At 40.3% G+C, this 22,302-nt stretch overlaps 1 protein-coding gene across 4 annotated transcripts in view; it reads left to right on the top strand.

Moving 5' to 3' along the window:
* The window catches only part of LOC113024954 (uncharacterized), a 33,039-nt gene that overhangs the window by 5,568 nt on the left and 5,169 nt on the right, over positions 1 to 22,302 (top strand). For 2 of the 4 annotated variants that reach the window (XM_080303825.1, XM_080303827.1), the window contains exons 1-16: positions 6,894 to 7,080; positions 7,302 to 7,405; positions 10,403 to 10,528; positions 11,058 to 11,394; positions 11,517 to 11,558; positions 11,647 to 12,432; positions 12,833 to 12,868; positions 12,957 to 13,024; positions 13,159 to 13,405; positions 13,536 to 13,661; positions 14,631 to 14,674; positions 14,773 to 14,851; positions 16,224 to 16,355; positions 16,429 to 16,596; positions 18,193 to 18,264; positions 19,786 to 19,817. In XM_080303825.1, the coding sequence (XP_080159951.1) occupies positions 7,332 to 7,405; positions 10,403 to 10,528; positions 11,058 to 11,394; positions 11,517 to 11,558; positions 11,647 to 12,432; positions 12,833 to 12,868; positions 12,957 to 13,024; positions 13,159 to 13,405; positions 13,536 to 13,661; positions 14,631 to 14,674; positions 14,773 to 14,851; positions 16,224 to 16,355; positions 16,429 to 16,596; positions 18,193 to 18,264; positions 19,786 to 19,815 (2,367 nt within the window). In that variant the 5' untranslated portion in view covers positions 6,894 to 7,080; positions 7,302 to 7,331 and the 3' untranslated portion in view covers positions 19,816 to 19,817. Of the gene's footprint in view, positions 1 to 6,893; positions 7,081 to 7,301; positions 7,406 to 10,402; positions 10,529 to 11,057; positions 11,395 to 11,516; positions 11,559 to 11,646; positions 12,433 to 12,832; positions 12,869 to 12,956; positions 13,025 to 13,158; positions 13,406 to 13,535; positions 13,662 to 14,630; positions 14,675 to 14,772; positions 14,852 to 16,223; positions 16,356 to 16,428; positions 16,597 to 18,192; positions 18,265 to 19,785; positions 19,818 to 22,302 lie in introns of those variants that run through there. The other 2 variants (XM_080303828.1, XM_080303826.1) reach the window with 2 other exon arrangements.

Genomic DNA, 22,302 nt, shown 5'->3' with positions numbered 1-22,302 from the left:
AATCATTGTGCATTGGTGCTGACAGAAAATAGTCCCCAACAAAAACGTGTTTTATGCTGTTTGAAGTACATTTGCTAATAACTGCACTTGCATGTGTTATTAAGAGAACATAATGTTCATTTTAGCTTTTTTTCTCCAATGCTGAATTTTAGCTTGTTCTTCCAGATTTTAGAGAAAGTCCTTGTTTAATTCTGGTCTCTATAGAGCACCGTCGATTATATGTATATATTAAGCAATCTATTAGAAAAGCATAGAATAGAATAGAATAGAATAGAATAGAATAGAATAGAATAGAATAGAATAGAATTCAACTTTATTGTCATTGCACACGTCACAAGTACATGGCAATGAAATGCAGTTTGCATCCATCCTGAAAGTACATTAGCAATAATATAGATATATTACAGAATATAGATCTATTAGAGATATGATACAATGTACACGGTATGAAGGTATGTTATGAATAAGTATGTACAGGCTATAACTGAAGTGAATGTACAAGCTATATACAGGCTATGAACAGGTTATACGTATGGTTATAAATATGAAAAGCTATAGCAGATTATAGATATACAATTGCAAGTATTAATAAACAGTTGTAAAACTATAATTATTGTATTGTACAGTATGATTGTCTATACAGCATTTACAGTAGTGCAATCAAGATCAGTAAGATATGGATAAATTATACAGTAATTATATAAAGTGCCAGTGGTTGTAAGTGGTGGTTCAGTCCAGCATCAAAACGGGGGTGTCAGTTTTTCGGTGCCAATAAATCTCTGTTCAGTTTCCCACAAGGGTAAAGTCTAAAAGAGTGCCATCCTTTTCCTGGGAAACTCAACAGATTTGGGTGTTTCAGGGAAAGGGACGCTTTTGGCTCATTTTGTTTGTAAGTCTAAATGACTGTGTATGGTACCGGTCATAGTACAAACTAAACTGTGACATGCTTATGTCCCATTATGATGCACTGCTTACCAGAGGTGTGGACTCGAGTCACATGACTTGGACTCGAGTCAGACTCGAGTCATTAATTTTATGACTTTAGACTTGACTTGAAAAAATGTTCTAAGACTTGTGACTTGACTTGGACTTTTACACCAATGACTTGGGACTTGAATTGGACTTGAACCGGTTTACTTGAAAAGACTTGATATTTTACCCCAAATATAAAATCTAACATGCATATTATATAGAGATTGAAAATGTGACGTCATTCACGGGTAGAACCGCAAAGGATTCTGGGAACTCGTGGCAAGCGGTACTAGCGCACGCAGGCTTTCAATTAAAATTAGTTATACAGCGATAAAAAGAAACACAAAAATGTCAAGAAGCTGTTGTATTATTAACTGCAATAGCCGGTCGCATGACAGCCACGGGAAGCCGACGGGTAAAGAGATCGGTTGTTATCGGATTACGTCGTTGAAGAGAAATTGTTCGAGCCATGTTTCCGAAGTGACAAAGGCGACTGGATTGCAGCCATTCAAAGACCAAATATAACGTCCCAGAACCCTCCAGCTCACAGGTTAGTCTGCTCCAAGCATTTACACGAAGGTCAGTGTCTTTTAGTACTTAATACGTCATTTTCATAACATAATTGGTGATATAGGTTACAAGCAAGTCTGGCGCTGAACAGAAATTGTCGCGCTATGCTCCTTTGTTTATTGTGCATAAATAGTAAATTGTCCTGACACAATATTGCGTTTCGCTTCTGTTATTATGGTACATTGACAAAAACATATACTTTTATTCACAGGATAAAACAGGTTTTTTGTATCACTAATTGCCCAGTACGATTACAGCATACAGTATTATTGTCACTGCTACATTTCTGTGATGCTACCAGAAATTATTTCCACTACTAATTAATTACCGTTGAGCTCAAAGGTCCTATTAATAAACGGTTAAGGAATGTGTATTTATGACGACAATTTGTGAGACTGGTAAACTTATGATACGTACGATGGTCTTTCGTTCTACACGGTGCATTTCAAGGTCCTGTACCCATCCGTCGGTAAACTGTACCTGGGCTTGTTGCAGTGACCGGAAGTTACTAAACTTCATGAGTGTATGCACTCACTCCAAGAACCGTATGATTATAAATATGCATATAAATATGCTAAGATGAGATAGCTGACTTCATCTAACTAGCAAATGTTTTCCAGGCTACGTTGGTGATACAGTTTTTTTTAATGTGTATGATATTTTTGTCATGCGATTTTAAAGCTGGTCCTACAACCGCATCCAAGAATAACATGCAGCTTATCTCAGAACTGTCGGTGAAAATTATTCTTGGAGCTAGGTTTAATTGAGCTGCATTTTAAAGAGGTGCAATTTCACAATTTGTGTATATTTTCTAAGTTCACTATTTTGTCATGTGTTGAGAAAAACACAGATTTTAAAATTACATGGTCTAATATTTACATTTAGCATAACTGCAACATTATTTTTTCGTTGTTTTTTTTTTAAAGACTCGAAAGGACTTGAAATTCAAAGTTTCAGACTTGTGACTTGACTCGGACTTTTACACCAGTGACTTGAGACTCGACTCTGACTTGCCTGACATTACTTGAGACTTGACTTGAGACTTGAGGATAAAGACTTGAGACTTACTTGAGACTTGCAAAACAATGACTTGGTCCCACCTCTGCTGCTTACTGTTGGTGGGCTCCTCTGCAGATCTGAAAATCTTGAAACAAAAATACAGCGATGAGAGTGAAGTGGCCCTCTTTAGTATAACCTTATATGACCAAGAATGAAAGTAAAGCTAGCCGGGTTAAGCTTTCTTTGAACTGCCTTATAATGTATTGTATGATTGTTTCTAAGGCTAGAAAATAGAGTTGTTTGACCTTAAGTTAAAAAGTGTGATGTAATCTCCCAGTGCTGGCTCTTGTTCTGTTTCTATTGTGAAAGACAGGAATGCCTATTTGTCATGGGTTAGAGCTTCCTAAAGATAGTTGCAGTCTTTTTGGCTCAAGACTAAACTGATTTTATTTTCTATTTTCAGTACAGGGTGCATGACTTTCAGCTGCAGTCTCACAAAAAAATTGGTATGATGTTTTCTAAATCAGCACGGCCCAGCGACCGACTAAGTGTTGCTGCTTGCACTACTAGCAGTAGGAGGGCACCTACAGTGGGGCAAAAAAGTATTTAGTCAGCCACCGATTGTGCAAGTTCCCCCACTTAAAATGATGACAGAGGTCAGTAATTTGCACCAGAGGTACACTTCAACTGTGAGAGACAGAATGTGAAAAAAAAATCCATGAATTCACATGGTAGGATTTGTAAAGAATTTATTCGTAAATCAGGGTGGAAAATAAGTATTTGGTCACCTTAAACAAGGAAAATCTCTGGCTCTCACAGACCTGTAACGTCTTCTGTAAGAAGCTTTTCTGTCCCCCACTCGTTACCTGTATGAATGGCACCTGTTTGAACTCATCATCTGTATAAAAGACACCTGTCCACAGCCTCAAACAGTCAGACTCCAAACGCCGCCATGGCCAAGACCAAAGAGCTTTCGAAGGACACCAGGAAAAGTATTGTAGACCTGCACCAGACTGGGAAGAGTGAATCTACAATAGGCAAGCAGCTTGGTGTGAAAAAATCAACTGTGGGAGCAATCATCAGAAAATGGAAGACATACAAGACCACTGATAATCTCCCTCGATCTGGGGCTCCACGCAAGATCTCATCCCGTGGGGTCAAAATGATCATGAGAACGGTGAGCAAAGATCCCAGAACCACACGGGGGGACCTGGTGAATGACCTGCAGAGAGCTGGGACCAAAGTAACAAAGGTCACCATCAGTAACACACTACAACGGCAGGGAATCAAATCCCGCAGTGCCAGACGTGTTCCGCTGCTGAAGCCAGTGCATGTCCAGGCCCGTCTGAAGTTTGCCAGAGAGCACATGGATGATACAGCAGAGGATTGGGAGAATGTCATGTGGTCAGATGAAACCAAAGTAGAACTTTTTGGTATTAACTCAACTCGTCGTGTTTGGAGGAAGAAGAATACTGAGTTGCATCCCAAGAACACCATACCTACTGTGAAGCATGGGGGTGGAAACATCATGCTATGGGGCTGTTTTTCTGCCAAGGGGACAGGACGACTGATCCGTGTTAAGGACAGAATGAATGGGGCCATGTATCGTGAGATTTTGAGCCAAAACCTCCTTCCATCAGTGAGAACTTTGAAGATGAAATGAGGCTGGGTCTTCCAACATGAGTGTGTTCCAAAACACACCGCCCGGGCAACAAAGGAGTGGCTCCGTAAGACGCATGTGAAAGTCCTGGAGTGGCCTAGCCAGTCTCCAGACCTCAACCCCATAGAAAATCTGTGGCGGGAGTTGAAAGTCCGTGTTGCTCGGCGACAGCCCCAAAACATCACTGCTCTCGAGAAGATCTGCATGGAGGAATGGGCCAAAATACCAGCTACTGTGTGTGCAAACCTGGTAAAGACCTATAGTAAATGTTTGACCTCTGTTATTGCCAACAAAGGTTATGTTACAAAGTATTGAGTTGTATTTTTGTTATTGACCAAATACTTATTTTCCACCCTGATTTACGAATAAATTCTTTACAAATCCTACCATGTGGATTCATGGATTTTTTTTTTTCACATTCTGTCTCTCACAGTTGAAGTGTACCTCTGGTGCAAATTACTGACCTCTAGGGATGGGTATCGTTTAGGTTTTATCTGATACCGGTGCCAAATCGGTACTGTTGAAACGGTGCCGGTGCTCAAACGGTGCTCAAACCGGTGCTTAAAGAATGGAGAACACAAAATTGGTCCAAAAACCTCTCATATTCAGCTGGTTTTTTGTAAAAAGATAACAATGTTAGCCTTTTCTGCAGCTATGGGGCATATATGGTATCACTCTTAGCTGGAAGCAGTGCTTAAACAATGGAAAAAATACAAACTTTGTCCAAAAACCTCTCATGTTTAGCTGTTTCCCTCTTTTTCTTTGGTCATTTTAGCCTTTTTGGCCAGGGTGAAGGGAGTATCTGCCATCAAACAAGAAGACAGCCGCATGTAGCTATGATGATGTTTGCTAGTTTACCTTACATGCATTAATGTAATAACGTGGTTAGCCTACTCAACGTAAATTACACACAAACAACATTAAGCTACTCACGCAGAGAAGAACGGCTGCTGCTGCCATCAAATACGGCGCATTTCTCGGCTTTTAAAATAAAAAACGCTATGCGTCGCCAGGTGTTTCCTCGGATTCGAGGTGTTACCTCCTTTGACAGTATCACAGTATCAGCTTAAAGCACTTGTTGCAGGCTGCTGAGTTTGCATATTTTGCTGTGAAGTACAGCCAGACTTTTGACCGCTTTGCCTTGGGCATTTTTAATCTGTAGCTCTGCATAAAAGAACGTACGTACCTGGCCCCGCCTACTATCCTCGGAAACGTAAAATGATTGGCTAGAAGTGTATCACAGCTCAGGAAAAAAAAGCACCGAAATAAAGCACCAAAATGTGCGCTGCTTTTCGGTCTGGTTACTACCGTTTATGTCAGAACCCATCCCTACTGACCTCTGTCATCATTTTAGGTGGGGGAACTTGCACAATCGGTAGCTGACTAAATACTTTTTTGCCCCACTGTAGGAGCAATTGGCTAGTTGCACAACTTCATGTTCATCCAAAGAAAGAGCAAACATTTGGAAAACTATAATTTTATTGCATGCTGAACACTGGATTTGAGCAGTCTTATTCCAATAACAAATGTGGGATCAGCAGCAGCCCATTTATAAATATATACTTTGGTTTATTCCCTAACTTTTCAATAATTTGCTGTCCTTCAGCTATTTTAACCAACCAGGGATGTGATGACAGTGGAGTAGAAGCAGGATTTCACTAGACAGGTTCCTACAGGACTGCCAGACACTCACACACACAAAAGTTCCCCCTCACACTCACATTTTCAGCCAAGAACCATCAGTTACCTTAGCATCCATGTCTGTAGTGGGAGGACACTGTGGACACAAAAACTGCTATAAATGAAGGATTTTGTGTCAGCCTAAGAAGCCATTTTATCTAAGTCTGTGCATTTAAATGAACCCTCAGTTCTTTTCTCTAAGCCAGAAAGACTAGCAATTAGTTACTGGGCACAGGCTGTATGACGTTAGTGAGCTTTGGGAAACCCTGCAGGCCAGATTACAGCTTTATTATTACTAAAATGGGGGCTTTGGTTTTCAGTTGATTGATCTAGCTGAACAGTTGATTGTAGATTATAAGCTTTGGCAACCTTTTACAAGAACTATGATTTTATCTGTGATGCTGGAAACTCTAATTACCTTTTAAATGCACAGGAATGCCCCGCCTCTGAAGTTCAAAGAAACCTGTTTGTAGATTGCGTTTCCCACTGGATCTCTTTATCTGTTTTCAATGAAACTACAATAACAGCATAGGGAAACACGAGGAGTCAAACATGTTTGAATAATTTAATGAGAGAGAAAAAATTGCACTCTTCTTCCTCTATTTAATAACAAATGTATCTGTCCAGTACAGAGCCAGTAATTACAAATATTATTCATTATAGTAATTATTAGTTGGAAAAAAGTAATTAAAAGGCTAATGGCATTTTTTTTTCTTTGGCAACTGAAAACCAACGTCATGCCAGGCTAATTGCTGAAATATAAACCACTGCGCACTGCAAAGCTGTCCTGTGACCAGTAAGTGTTGTGCAGTGAATAGCGTTTTAGAAGCACGGAATAATTCTGTGGAAACCTTTATAAATTAAAACCGACACATCTGACATAAGCTAGATAAAGCAGACAAGGTACAGTAAGCAGAATAAGACAAAGTTTAAGTCCAAATTCAGAAATCAGGGAGGGAAAAGTGAGAGTCAGAGGGAGCGAGCAGGAGTCTGCCTGAGGAGGAGGGAGGCTGAGAAAGAAAAAGAGGAGAGCAGAGAGGCAGGCTTTGCCTTTTCTGGTAGTTGTAGTCACTGCAAAGACAAGCAGGAATTCTTTTTGCGCTGCAGAAGGACTGAGATATAAACCAGACTGTGGGAGCTGATATATGACAGGAGAGGAGTCTCTGTTGTCCGTGGATTAAACTTTCGCTATTGCTAAGGTATTGTAAACCAGCAGACAGAAGTTTTTATTGATTTTTTCATATGTTAAAAAAAGTTTGGGTGGGCCCTTTGTCATATTGCAATGTGTGTCTGTTAATCTGGACCCTACAAGCTGCTGTTAATTGAGTTTAAACTTTTTTTTTACATGTGCATTAAAAAGTAAATGTCCATTTCATTTAACTTAGGATACTCATGCTGACATTATACTTGTGTCTTTTAGTGAGAAAGCAAGGAGAACCTTTTGGCCACCATGGATGACGACTTTGACCGCCGCATGGAGCTGAGGAGGCAAAGGAGAGAGCAGATGCGCCTTGAAGCTGAAAAGTGAGTAATCCTGTAAAACCTGCGCAAAACAACACATGCACACACACACAAAAGACACAGTCCTGAGCATGCAGACTTAAAATTACAAGTGAAACTCACAAAAAAAGGGTGAATGCACTGTGAATATCAGAACATCTTACACCACATCATCTTGAATTAAAGCCTCAATAGCATTGTTAGCATGCAAAGTATTTGTGTCGGCTCACAAAACAAACCGGATAGATTTTATATTTGATTAGCAGGGCCTACTCACCCACTCCGAACACACACACACACACACACACACACACACACACACACACACACACACACACACACACACACACACACACACACACACACACACACTTTTTTTTTTAGTTTTTAAACAGCAGCTGTTTCCCAGTCACATCTGTGGTGACACTTTTAAACCCTTGGGTGCAGTGAGCCATTCTGAAAACATTAAACAAGATGTTCCTCTTCTGATCGTTCTTCTGTGCCCTCCGATGATTGGTTCGTCTCATGGACACATGCTCAGTGAGCAGGCCTTTCTATATATGCATACTATATGTTGTTTGATGTATGGAAGGATGCATGATGGAGTTTTTTGTCTCCACACGGAGCAGAAGGAAGAGCCGATAATGGCCCAATGATCTCCACACTATCCTGAGCTCATTAAGGGGACCGTCATCTGTGCTGCTGTTTGGGTTTACCTTTCATTCTCTGTTGTTTCATTCAGTCTCTTTCATGTGCTCAGTAAATTAAACAATAATGTTTAAAAGATGGTGCTGATATCCACCCCAGTGGTGTAAAGTAGAAGGTTTGTACTTGCTGTGACCTCAGGTGGAGTAGAAACAAAGTGAGAGATGCTGACACTTAAAGATGTCAGAAGTGTTTAATCGCAGAGCTAATTAAACTGATGATCAAACACTGCGGTCACTGCATTTTACTCTCTGAATGGATTTGAAAAGATTATGATCACTTTAATCCTTTATGTGATCATATAATCAAGATGTCCAAACATAGCCCAGCATGTTGTGCTTTTTCCAGTCGGGTGCTGTCATATCAGATGTGCCATCAGTGCCCAAGCAACGAAGAGCATTCCTTGCAATTTTCTCACAGCCGGCCATGCCAAACCAGCCTGCCCTTCCTTTTATGCCTTCCAGTTCCTCTCCAAACGCTGCCGACACTGGAATGTTTTGACTGTCATTTTTATTCCAGTGCATAATAGCCTGCTCCGAGGGCTTCAGACTTACACTGCTTGAGCTGAGCTTTTTAGCCTCTTTCCTTCATTTCACTCAGCACCTCTGTTAGCCAAGTAGCTCCCATCATATTTCCCCTCATTTATTATGCTTCGTGTCCCTCGGGCTGGTTGTCTGAAATTTAACTGTGACATTTTGACAGCACTCAGTCAGGAAGCTTCTAAGTTTGGGCTGGGGTTCTCTCTAATTGGATTGCTTCCTCACTGATTTCTCTAGGTGATCCGTGCCACTTGGAGAAATCTTTGCCTGTGGATTTATTGGCTTTCCGCCTCATTTGGGTCTTTGTTGCTGTTTTAAAGACAGAAAGGATTCTTGCGGTTGCCTTCCACCTCTCGCAACATCTGTAAAAGATTGCCTCGCAGATTCAGGAAGAGCAGAGGGAAATAATACCCGTGTGCTATCAATGGACCATTTCAAGCTCCCTCTCTGTCTCATAAAGCCTGGTAATACTTAAAAAGATACTCCCAGGCATGTTGAAAGATTAACTGTGGAAGCATTCAAAGCTGGATGAAAGTCACTGACAGGAGATATGGGGTTGATGGAGAGGAACAGCATTGTTCTGCATCCCTATTCTGTTGCTTTTTCTCCCTTTTTCATATATTACATGTTGTAGTATTAAGTCCCAAGTGAGCCAGTCTTTTGAAGTACACGCATCTTCTTGGATGTGACATTTGCATGTGTAGCACGTGTGTTTATAATTATTTCTTATAGACTATTTTCCTCTCAGTTGTGGTATCTCAAATCTTCATCGTGTCTTTTAAAATCAGCTTTAGATGGTATGGCTTTAGCTTCTCATGTGGTCAACATAAAAATGTCACATATCACATATTTCTTTTGGAGGAAATTGTGTTTTTGATTTATGTGAAGTTTTTTAAATTTTTATCAGGAAAAACACTTGTTTTGTCACTTTAGGTTTCTTAAAAACATAAAATAAAATGTGTATGGGAAACTCCACTCTACACTAAAGCCTTACATAACATGTCATAGTGTGTCACAAGTAAAGTAGGCACAACCACGAGGTCCATGGAGCTCAAAGCATTTACAGTTAGGTCCATAATTTGTTTTCATCTGTTCATCTATACAGCGTCAAAGTGAATTTGCAGTCAGCTTTTAATACTAGTACAAATACTAGAAGAGGAAAGTACCATTGGGAACGATCCAGCATTCTCACGTAGGCAAACGTGTAGTAAAAAGACAGAGACAGGAAGTTAAACTAATAGGCATACACAAGCAAAGTGATAGGCAAAAAACAAAAAACAAAACATGAGCCGAAACTATATCACAAACTCCAAACCAAGGCATTTACAGATTCAATAAAGGACTAGATGTTACAATCTCTGATAATGCATTGCTTCAAATGAAGAAAGTCTTGAGGGATGGCTACTATGAAGAAAGGCAGCCTGAAAGCTTTACCAGCGGGACACATCATCAGTTGTGGCTTAACTTCACAGGGTGTTTCGGGCCTTTTATCACAAATTATACCAATTTTATTTTCTGCTTCTTTTAACTTCCTTGGTTAGGTTTAGGGATTAGAAATCTGATCTAGAGTATAATTTTTAAAGACAGCTCATCAATAGTGGACCTTGGATTCATTGGGTGTTTTAGCCATTAACACTAGACAGTGATATTTTAGCACAAAAGCTGCCATTAAGCCAAAGTAGCTTTCACGTGGATTGACGTGTTTTCATGGTTTAACCCAAAAAACTAAAATGCATTTTAAACAAAAGACTGTAATTCTGCACATGTGCTCTTTCAGAACAGGTAACACCAATGATGATGATGAGGAAGAGGCTCGGGAGCGAAGGAGACGCGCAAGGGAGGAGAGAAAGAAGATGAAAGACTCAGAGGAATCTGGTACGACTGAGGTGATCGACACTAACAGGTAAGATGTGTAGCCATCATCTAGAATGAGGTTAAATAAGTAACTTCCCATTAGGGGTTTTCTTAATGAAAAAAACTTTTTTTTGACGTATGAAAAATAAATTTACACACAAGTTGAATTGTTGTGTATAAAAGCAGCACATTTTATTACCTTGGCCTATTGCACAAATTAACTGTGTCACAAAAAACAAAAAAGTGTTTTTTCATTTAATTTTATTCAAATGCTTTTTTGTTCCTGCGTAAGCGTCACTGAGAGAGAGAAAAAGAAAAACGCAGCAGCTCTACAGCCTATCTAAGTGTTTGGTATTGATAAAGCCCTCCAGCCTTAATATTTGGAAAGCTCCAGCGGTTGTGAGGTTCTTGGATTGATGTTTTCGCTGGTTAGCCACAGGAGAAAATTCCACTCAGAAAGACTTGTGGGTTCATCACACTTGATCAGACCAAAACATTTGATAGCAGCCAAGATTTTGAGGTTCGACTTTGATTGAATTTAATCTTTGGTGTTTTGTTTTTGTTCTTTAATTTTTCAGCGTGACAGAGACAGAGTCCTCCACGGCCGTAAGCGAAGGGGCAGATGATGATCAAGCTTTGCTGGAGCGCCTCGCCAGAAGGGAGGAACGCAGGCAAAAGAGGATGAAGGAGGCCATGGAGAGACAGAAGGAGCTCGATCCCACAATTGGCACCACCAATGGCACAGACGTCACATTGGAAGAGCAGACTTTCATCAGCATCAGCAGGCAACAAAATACAGAGGAGGAGGAGGAGGAGGAGGAGAAGAAGGAGGAGGAATCTGCCCAGGAGGAGGTGACGAGAACTGATACTAACTCTTGGAGGAAAGAAGAAGAAGACACAAAGGAGGACGAGAAGGTAAGATGTGTTTCAGCCTTTTTGTTTGTTTTATAAATTATAATGTATTTACTGGGGAAAAAAGTTTTTATATTGTGATTTTTTTTATTGATTAATTGATTTATTTTTGTTGTGATTGTCAGGAATCTGTTGAAGAATCAAGAACACAAACAACAGAAAATGAGGTAGAGTTTTATGTCTTTTTACCTCTTTTAGACTCATTAATCCAACTCCATAAAACTGACGGGAAGTAAATTTAATTTGTTTTTGTAGGAAGAGACTGAGGAGAAGGCTGCAGCAACAGAGGTGGACACTGAGGAGCCAGGTTTAGAAAATAAAGATGCTGAAGATGAGCCTGCGCCTGGTGTTGACAATGAAGAAGAAGAAGAAAAGAAGAGGCAAGAAGAAGAAGAAAAGCATCAAAAGGAAATGGAAGAAAAGCGGAGGATAGAAGAGGAAGAAAGACAAAAAAGGGAAATGGAGGAAAAACTCCAGAAGGAGGAGGAAGAAAAGACACTAAGGGAGGAGGAGGAAAGGAGAAAGAAGGAAGAAGAGGAAAAACAACAGAAGGAAACTGAGGAGAGGCTTAAACAAGAGGAAGAGGAAAAACAAAAACAAGAGATGGAGGAACAAATGAAAAAAGAAGAGGAGGAAAGACAGAAAAGAGAGCTGGAAGAGAGACAAAAGAAAGAAGAGGAAGAGAAGCAGAACACCGAGGTGGAAGAGAGACTGAGAAAAGAGGAAGAGGAAAGGCAAAAAAAGGAGCTGGAGGAAAAGAAGAAGAAAGAGGAAGAGGAAAAACTGAAAAGGGAAATGGAAGAAAAGAAAAAGAAAGCAGAAGAGGAAAAACGAAAGAAGGAAATGGAAGAGAAGAAGAAAAAGGAGGAAGAGGAGAAACAAAGGAAGAAAGAAGAGGAGGAGAGACGAAAAAGGGAAGTGGAAGAGAAGAAGAAAGTAGAGGAGGAAAAAAGGAAAAAGGAGGCTGAAGAGAAGAAGAAAAAAGAGGAAGAGGATAAGCGCAAAAAGAGAGAGATGGAAGAGAAGAAGAAGAAAGAGGAGGTATTGATGGGATTTGTGGGACTTTTGTGTTAATGTAACTATTTGCAAAGTAAAAAAACACTCTTTATTTATGTGGGTTTGTTCTTGCTTTGCTGTGTGATGTGGTTTTGTGGTTTGGTCACAGATCCCAGTGCAGTCGCAGTGTTTTGCTGGAGGTGGTGATATCAAGGATGCTGCAGTGTCATAGCTCTTTAGCTTACATCTGCTTTGCATTCACTACCAGTACTCCACTATTGTTTGATGGCCTTTGTCCTGTGTGTGTGTGTGTGTGTGTGTGTGTGTGTGTGTGTGTGTGTGTGTGTGTGTGTGTGTGTGTGTGTGTGTGTGTGTGTGTGTGTGTGTAACACTGGATGCTTGCTGATCTTTTCTTTCTCTCTTATTTTCACATCTTCGTGTGAAGGAGGAGAAGCCGAAGAGATTTGGGTTTAAGGAGAAGGTAAAACAATACTAGCTGTCAATATTCAATATGTGTTTATTTTTCTTTTATGGAAGAAAAACTTTTCTTTTCCCGTCTTTTTTGAAAGATTGAACCAACCAAACAGAATGGAGCTGTCATTGAAAGTAAATTAAAGAAAACAGAAAAGACATCAAGGTACATCTTGGCAAACTGTCTCCACAATGTAATGGGACCACTGCTTATAGACAGTCAATGATTTTGATCACTGTTAAGTCTAATCTGCATATTTTAACATGTGAATTAAATAAACTGTGCCTGTTTGCGAGCAGGGACAATCCGCCCTCCACTAAAGCAGAAGACCTGGAGCGACAGGAGGCTGAGCGAAAACTGCAAGAGCTGAAGCGCAGACGAAACAATGCGGAAAGTGAGGAGTTTGAGAAGATGAAGCAGAAGCAGCAGGGTGCCGAGGCAGAGCTGGAGGAGCTGAAGAGGAAGAGAGAGGAGAGGAAGAAGATCCTCGAGGAAGAGGAGAGGCAAAGGAAACAGGCGCTAGAGGAAAAGAAAGCCAAGGAGCAGGCGAGGATGTGTTATTTGACATTCAGGGGTTAAATATACCAATTTAAGACAGTGCATGGGTTTGGATATGTGCTATTTATCATATGTGTGGCTACAGAAATGTGACAGCAAAATGGGGCTTTTGTAACAGGAGGAGAGAAAGAGGATGAAGGAAGAAATAGAGAAAAGGAGGGCGGAGGCTGCAGAGAAGAAGAAACAGATGGAGGAGGGGTCTACAAAACCAACCTTTACTATCAGTCCCAAAGGCTCCTCTAAGGTGAGTGTCTGAGAATTGGTTCGTACGGCTTAGTTGTCACACAAGGTTCACTGAGTTGAGTTTACACACACAGTCTCGGTTGTATTTGCCCAGATCCTGCAAAGCCAGCTAAACATATGGCCACTTATCCACAGTAGAAACAAAAAGTGTCTGTGTATATTTTTAGAGTAATTTAAATAAATGCTTTATTATACTTTGAGCACTATAATAATAACAAACTTTGAAGTCATAGCCAGATATCTGAAAACCCAGCTGAATAGAGAAAAATGCTTTTATTATAACTTGTGTGAGTAAACTCTTGAAAATAGTGACACTGTAATAGTACAGGCCGTAAAATATAGCTGTCTTGTATAAATAATGTATCTGGTTTTTATAAACTTTTATGTAATTGAAAGAAATTCCTTGAGTTTTTTTTTTTTGTCACCATGAGGTTGGAAGGCAACCAGAGACTCAACGACATGTACTAAGCGAATAACACACTGTTTCATTTTCAAATCTAGGTTTTCTCACATACTGTGAGATGATTTGGAGTGCTGCCTGGTTCATTTTGTTACTTGATGACAGAGCCAGCCAACCTGTTTCCCCCTGTTTCCATGCTTTGTGCGAAGTGGAGCACAGATATTGTTGTTCTCCCTTTATGGTCAAACATTTTTTCCTGACTACTGTTTTTGTTCATTTGGCATTCCCTTATCAAGTTCTGGTTTTAATTCCACTGATATAAGCTGTATGCTATTGATTAAAAAAAATAATGACACCTTGTGGTGCAATGCTACCATAGCTTTTTTTGTAGAGTGTGTCTTTTGTCGTGTCCCCCCACCTCACAGCACTGACCGGTCATGGCAGATTGCTGCCCCTTCCTGACTGTTCTTCTGATTTGGCGCTATATAAATAGAATTGAATTGAGTTGCAGAATGTGATTTGTGGCTTTGAAACGCTACTTGGTGTAAAAATCCACATTGTTTTGTGCAGATTGGGGAGAAGGCAGAATTCCTCAGTAAATCAGCCCAGAAAAGGTAAGCCACAAAAAAGATTTTTTTCCAGTACAAGAGAAAACGATAAATAAGTGGTTGGTGGCTTTTACTAATGCCCAGTGCCTGGTTCATCTGTGCAGCACCACAGCCAGAGTGTCACACACTCCTATTGTCTCCAAGATTGGCAACAGAATGGAACAATACACTTCTGCCATCCAGGTGAGAGCTGATCTCTATGTTAAATATTAATCACCATCCTTAATAAAGGTAGCAGTAATAGTCATGTTTTATTTGAACATATATTCTTTTAAGTTGCAACCAATGCAACAACCTTAAGATGGTCCATTTGAAGTCAGAGTATGATGCATCAGCTACACGAGAAACACATTTTTCTGGTGTAAATGGTTTAAATGGAGCAAGTCTCACATCCTATGTATGGTTAAGTGTCATCGACTCATCTCTATTAATGGGTCAAACCAGGCTGAGAGGTGAAGTGTAGTGTTAGTTCAGTCAGATGACACAGTCAAGCTCAACCCACGGTTCATAATGACTCACATTCAGCACATCCAGTAGACCTATTTCATATGAAATAGAAGGTAAACACAGGTATTATTAATCACACCAATTAAGATTCTCCACCTAATACAATAGAATCTACACATATTTAATTAGCGATGCCTGTTTATTTACTATTTCAAATCAAAATGATTACCTGGAAATAGTTCTATTGGCAAATCTCATTGCAGCCACTATTTAAGCTGCTTATCCTGCTTACTTGTGCTTTACAACCCACCTTCAGCCCAGCTCATCCTGGTGTCTGACTTGATTAGCGTTTGTCTGTTGTAATTTTTTCCTCCTTTGCTCCATACCCTTTGGGAGATCTTTGCTGGTGGTCTCCCTGTCCCAGGCCTTTCTTACCCACACTTCCATGTATGCACATAGATGGGTGGGTAGGTCCCAGAACAGAGCAATACTTCCAAATATAGGTTGTAGATGGAAAGAATAATTATTTTTAACTAATGTGAGTCTGACTAAAATGGTAATGGAAAAAAAAGCTGGACAGTAAATATTTGTTAAGACTGAGGAGCCATCAAGATTTAAATTTAGATAAGATTTAAAATCTTATCTAAGTAAATGTAGCAGATAAAATGTTCAATGTTAGCCTGCGAATTTGAAATATACACATATGAAGGGTGTATATTTCAAATTAAATATGTGTAGATTAAATTTTTTTTTTTTTAAAGCTGTATTTTCTTCACTTGGTACTAAATGATTAAAAGTTACAGTTAGTTATATTTGTATTGCAACATGGACCTAATGTCAAAGCTCTGAAAAGTGCCGATCATCATTTTGAGGCTTTTTATCTCAGTAAATAGTAGAATAAAATTGATAAATTGAAATGAAGCACAGTTATCTTAAAATTGTGCTTAAGTACATTAATGTTCTTGGGTAAATTTAAATCTATGTTGTTATTTGTGTCCCTGAGCTTGCTCCTGTGTTTGCCCATGTAAATGTAACTAAATCATCTTTGGGTGCCTAGAAAAGCGCTATATAAATGCAGTCCATTATTATTATTATTATCTTTTTACAGGGAAACAAAGATGTAAAATCTCCCAAGTCTCCAGTGGCAGATATTCCTACGGGGGGAACACGCAGCATCAAAAGTATGTGGGAGAAAGGCAACGTGGGCAGCACCTCTGAAAGTCCCTCACCTGCAAACAAGGTAACGGAGAATGAGACAGAAAGAGGCTTAGTGTGGTTTAGTGTGTGATTGCATATTTAAAGTGTTTCTTCAGCAGGATGTGGCCGGTATCAAAGGAAGTGTGACCGGACGTGTCAACAGTTGGACGGGAAAGCCGGCAGAAGGCGAGAAGACAGTAGCGCCAGCACCTGCAGCAGCAGCACCGGCACCAGCGCCATCAGCAGCTGCAAAGCCAGCACCAGCAGCAGCAGCAAAGCCCGCAGTAAGACCTGATAAATCCTTGCCGTGATCACACATCCACACACTATTGTAAATCAGACGCCAGTCTTCAGCAGAGTAATCCCTTGATATTCTGCACATGCTGATGTGCTCATTTGCACATCAACATGCCTGTCCTTTGTTGGCTGCAGCCTTTGGGTCTGCACTCCAGGGCTGGACGGTGCTGCTGTCTTAAGTCTAGCAGCACCACATGGAGAGTTTACTGAACAGCATATGCTGTCATGGCTTTCTCTGAGTTCTTGTACACATGATGGGAAAAGCTTCAATTAATTTATTTGACCAGGAACCCATGAGAAATCTTTGTACAGAAGCAAAAAAAAGTATTTATCTATTGCAGACAACAGAAGAGCCATGAAACACCTTTCCTTTTAACATAATTTATTTTGTATTTAAATCCTATATTCCAGAAAACTGCAGTATTTTCAAACAGAAATCTCAGTTTGCATTTAACTCTCCCTGAAATGCATGTTTTAGTCCTACTGATGAGTCCATACTTTGAGTGTCCTTTGGAAAAGGAGGAAAGGGTCATATCTATTCATAGCTATCACATATTATGACATGTCACAACAAGTAGATGGAAACTTAATGATTTAATTTGTTCTCTTTATGGTCATATAGCATAAATAAATGTGTACTAGGGTAGTCAGTGAGCACTGTGTCCTCTTCTTAAAGTCAGACACCAGCTGCTAGTAAAAACTGTCTGGAGACACATTCATGGGGAGTAAGGTTGGTAGATGACGTGTGACATTGTTCTTAAGCAAAATTTATGAGCAAGATAACTTTGGTATCAAATATCTTGGCCAGAGAAGTTCTGTAACCTTGCTGTTACTCTTGCAGTAACACTTCCCCCTGATGGGTTGAAGCTGTACCGCAGTCTGGTGCATGTGTGGATATTAGCATTAAATCTTTACTGTGTCTTTACTGTGCTAGTGGTATTTTTCAGCCTTTCTGTCCTCTTTAATTGTGCTCTTTCCTTCAGCTATCCTCACTCAAGCTTTTCCTGCTGCTTTTTGTCTGCTCGTCAAACTGGTAAAGGTTTTGCATATACTTCACCAATATCACCAGTAATAACCAGAAGCCTAATAAATATGTTTGGGAACTGTATTTGCATCCATTGAAGGGAAATCATTTGGTACATTTACTCCCTGGACATTGATGACTTCATACTTCATGTGATGTTAGTTTTTAGTTCTCCTTTGCTTAAACATGTCACTTAAACCCTTTACTAAGGAATCACTGTCTTCTCAGGATGAAAGCAGTTCTATAAAGCCCTTCAAATCTGTTAGAGGACCGATAAGGAAAGCTCTCCAATGTTTTACAGACAGTCCAAGTTATTGCTACTTTTTCTCATTCCTCACCATAAAAATGGTCACACTTTCAGTTATCTGATTTAATTTAAAGTAGGTTGAGAAGAACATTTGAGACAATTTACTCATAGTACCTCTGTGCTTTCTGCTGAGAAATTTCTTTGGATAAAAGCTTCTTCTTTTCTATACTTTTTGCTTAAGTAGCTGGTCTAAATATTTCTTCTGGCACTTCCCAGGGCTAACAATCTTTTTGTGCATTTTGTTTGTGACAGGATGTGAAACCAGCTGATGTGGGCAATAAGCGTGGCATGTGGGAAGCAAAGAAGGGCTCTACGCCTGGAAAGGTAAAGACACAGACACTGTTCTTTGAAGGGGCAATGTTAGTGTTTTAAAGGATTTACAATGATGTGGTAATAGTTGTTTTTCTTGATGTAGTCTACCTAATACATGAGTGAAAGTGGTCATTTGTGAAAATGTGACTCCAAGCTGATGTTACTTATTTGGAATCTTAAGTAAAAACATAAGATACACGGCTGCTCCAGTAATTCACTCGTTCCACATTTTGTCATGTTATAGTCTTATTTGTGTTTCACCTCAAAGTTCTACACACGATACACCATAATGACGAAGTGAAAAAAGATTGCTTGAAATTCTTGCAAATTTATTACAAAATATAATAAATAAATAAAAATACTCAAAACTGAGCTCAGATGCATCCTGAGCATCTGTCACATCTTTCTACAACTTAACTGGAGTTCACCTGTGGTAGATTCAGTTGATTTGACATGATTTGGAAAGGCACACACTTGTCTATATAAGGTCCCATACTAGACAGTGCACAAACCAAGCCATGAAGTCTAAGGCATTGAGCACAGATGTGGGGAAAAGTGCAGAAATTTCTCTGGCCACTGATGGAGGCCACTGTGCTCCCTGGGAGCACAGTGGCCTCCATCACCTGTAAATGAAGAACTTTGGACTCTTGGTAAAGTTGGCTGCCCGGCCAATCTGAGAAATTAGGGTAGAATGGCCCGAGTCAGTGACTTGACCAAGAACTCGATGGTGACTTTGATAAAGACAGGAGAACCTTCCAGAAGGACAACTATTTCTACAGCACTCCAGCAATCAGGCCTGTATGAGTGGCAAGATGGAAGCCAATCCTCAGCAAAAGGAATATGACAGCCCACCTGGAGTTTGCCATATGCTTACCTGAAGGACTTTCAGACCACAACAAACAAAATTCTCTGTTCTGATGAAACAAAGATCGAACTCTTTGGCCTGAATGCCAAGAGTAATGTCTGGAGGAAACCAGACAGTGCTCATGGCCGGGCCAGTGCCATTTCTATAGTGAAGCATGGTGGTGGCAGCATCATCCTTTTGGATGTTTTTCAGCAGCAGGAACTGGGAGACTAGTCAGGGTCAGAGAAAAGATGAATGCAACAATTTACAGAGATGTACTTGATGATAAGCTGCACAAAAGCACTCTGGACTAGGGCGAAGGTTCATTTTCCACCAGGACTATGACCCAAACCTCTAAGATCATATTGAAAAAGACTTGAAGCTGTAACTGCTGCCAAAGGTGCTTCAATAAAGTGTTGAGCAAAGGCTGTAAATCCTTATGTACATGTTATTTTTTTATTTTTAATACATGTCAGAGAATGTATCAAGCATTTTTTTTTTCACCTTCACCTTCATTATGGAGCACTGTATGAAGAACTTTGAGGTGAAAAATGAATTTGATCCATCTGGAACAAAATATGGAAAAAAGAAAGCACTGTGAATACTTAGATGATAATTTGCCTGAATACCAGTAGATGATTTGTCTTCCCTCATTTATTTTGTTTCCTTTATTCCTTCTGCTTGCACAGGTGGCTGTGGGAGGCAAGTTTTCTCGTTAATGGTAAGCTTCTGAAGTGACTGTATGCAGTGGTCAAATGTAACTAAGTACCCTTACTCAATACTGAACATTTATCATTGCACAAGTAAAAATAAATAGTCTAACATACAGTAACACTTGTGCATAACTATAATATACCACTAAAAGAGTTTAATAGTTGTTCCTTGTTTAATGTCAGAGAAAAGGTTTAACAAATACTAAACAGATAGACTCTCTTATGGTAGAGTTAATATGAAGTGACACCTAGCTAGCTTACAGAGATGGGAAATTAGGGCAAACAACCGATCATTTAAAAAACAATAGTTCAAAGTTCAAACTTATTTATATAGCAGTTTTAAAACAACAGGTGTTGACCAAAGTACTGTCCAATAACATGGACAAGGCAATAAATATAAAAAAAAAACAGAATAGTATTTTAGAAGAGAATAAAATCATAAAAAGAGAATAAAATCATAAAAAAGAATAATAGTAACAAACTCATGATGAATCAAAAGCCAGAGAATAAAAACGGGTCTTTAGACGACTTTTAAAAGTATCCAGTGTTGGAGAGGATCTGATAATCAAAGGCAATGTATTCCAAAGTTTGGGGGCAGTCACAGCAAATGCCCGGTCTCCTCTGTGTTTTAATCTGGACCTAGGGATAACCAAAAGCATTTGGTCTGCAGACCTCAAGGATCTTGGGGGAGAATACCAGGTTAGGAGATCAGCAAGATATGTAGGGGCTTTCTTTGCAAGCTCCTTTGACAGCAAGATATGTAGGGGCTAGTCTATGCAACGACTTAAAAACAAGTGTTAAGATCTTAAAGTCAATTCAAAAGCTGACTGGCAGCCAGTGTAGTGATGCAAGTATAGGAGATATATGATCTCGCTTGTGTGTGCCAGTTAGGAGCTAGCTGCAGTCGGCCAGTTGATGAAGAGGTGACACCAGACTAGAGACTATTACAGAAGTCGAGGCGAGATGAGATGAAGGCATGGATCGCTTTCTCAAAATCTCTGAAACAGAGAAAGATAAGATAAGATAAGATAAGATAAGATAAGATAACCTTTATTAGTCCCACATGTGGGAAATTTGTTTTGTCACAGCAGGAAGTGGACAGTGCAAAAGTTATGAGGCAAAAATTAGAATACAATAAGAATAAATACAGTACACAACTGTACAGAATAGAATAAAATAAAATACTATATACAGTAGAATAAAATAAAATAAATATACAATAAGATAAAAATAGAATACAAATACAAATACTATATACAACTGAGTAAAAATACAACGATGACAGAAAGGATTATTGCACTTAGTATTATTGCATATGTATGGATGTGTGTGCTTGATCAGTTAAAGTCTTTATTATGGAGTCTGACAGCAGTGGGGAGGAAAGACCTGCGAAATCTCTCCGTCCCACACCGTGGGTGCCGCAGTCTCCCACTGAAGGAGCTGCTCAGTGCTGTCACAGTCTGCTGCATGGGGTGGGAGATGTTGTCCATCAGGGATGACAGCTTAGCCGCCATTCTCCTGTCACTCACCACCTCCACTGGGTCCAGAGGGCATCCTAGAACAGAGCTGGCCCTTCGGATCACCCTGTTCAGTCTCTTCCTGTCCCCAGCAGAGATGCTGCTGCATAAAAGATAGCAGAAGCCACAACAGAGTCATAGAAGGTCTTCAGGAGTGGGCTCTCCACTCCAAACGACCTGAGTCTCCGCAGCAGGTACAGCCTGCTCTGCCCTTTCCTGTAGAGGGCGTCTGAGTTATGAGTCCAGTCCAGTCTATTGTTCAGATGAACACCAAGGTACCTGTAGCTGTCCACAGCCTCAATGTCCATACCTTGGATGTTCAGTGGTTGCAGTGGAGAATGCTTGTGCCTGCGGAAGTCTACCACCAGTTCCTTGGTTTTACTGGCGTTGATCTGGAGGTAGTTCAGCTGGCACCAGTCCACAAAGTCTTGGGTCAGACCTCTGTACTCCTTGTCGTCCCCATCAGTGATGAGGCCGACTATTGCAGAGTCATCAGAGAACTTCTGCAGGAAGCACTGGGTGGAATTGTGGGAGAAGTCTGCAGTGTAGATGGTGAAGAGGAACGGAGCCAGAACCGTTCCCTGTGGGGCCCCCGTACTGCAGACGACCCTGTCCGACACACAGCCCTGAGTCCTCACATACTGTGGTCGGTCGGTGAGGTAGTCCAGGATCCAGGTAGTGAGGTGATGGTCCACTCCAGAGTTCACCAGCTTGTCCTTTAGAACCGAGGGAAGAATAGTGTTGAAGGCACTGGAGAAATCAAAGAACATGATTCTCACAGTGCTTCCAGCGGTCTCCAGGTGAGCGAGGGAACGATGTAGGAGGTGAATGACGGCATCATCCGCTCCAATGCCAGGCTGGTAGGCAAACTGAAGTGGGTCCAGTGATGAGCTTATTAGGCGCCGAAGCTGAGCCAGGACCAACCGCTCCAGGGTCTTCATCAGGTGGGATGTCAGAGCCACCGGCCTGTAGCTGT

Source organism: Astatotilapia calliptera, chromosome 7 (assembly GCF_964374335.1).
Source record: "Astatotilapia calliptera chromosome 7, fAstCal68.1, whole genome shotgun sequence".
Taxonomy (NCBI): domain Eukaryota; kingdom Metazoa; phylum Chordata; class Actinopteri; order Cichliformes; family Cichlidae; genus Astatotilapia; species Astatotilapia calliptera.
The sequence above is the reverse complement of the archived record's forward strand: the minus strand, read 5'-3'. Positions and strand labels throughout refer to the sequence as shown.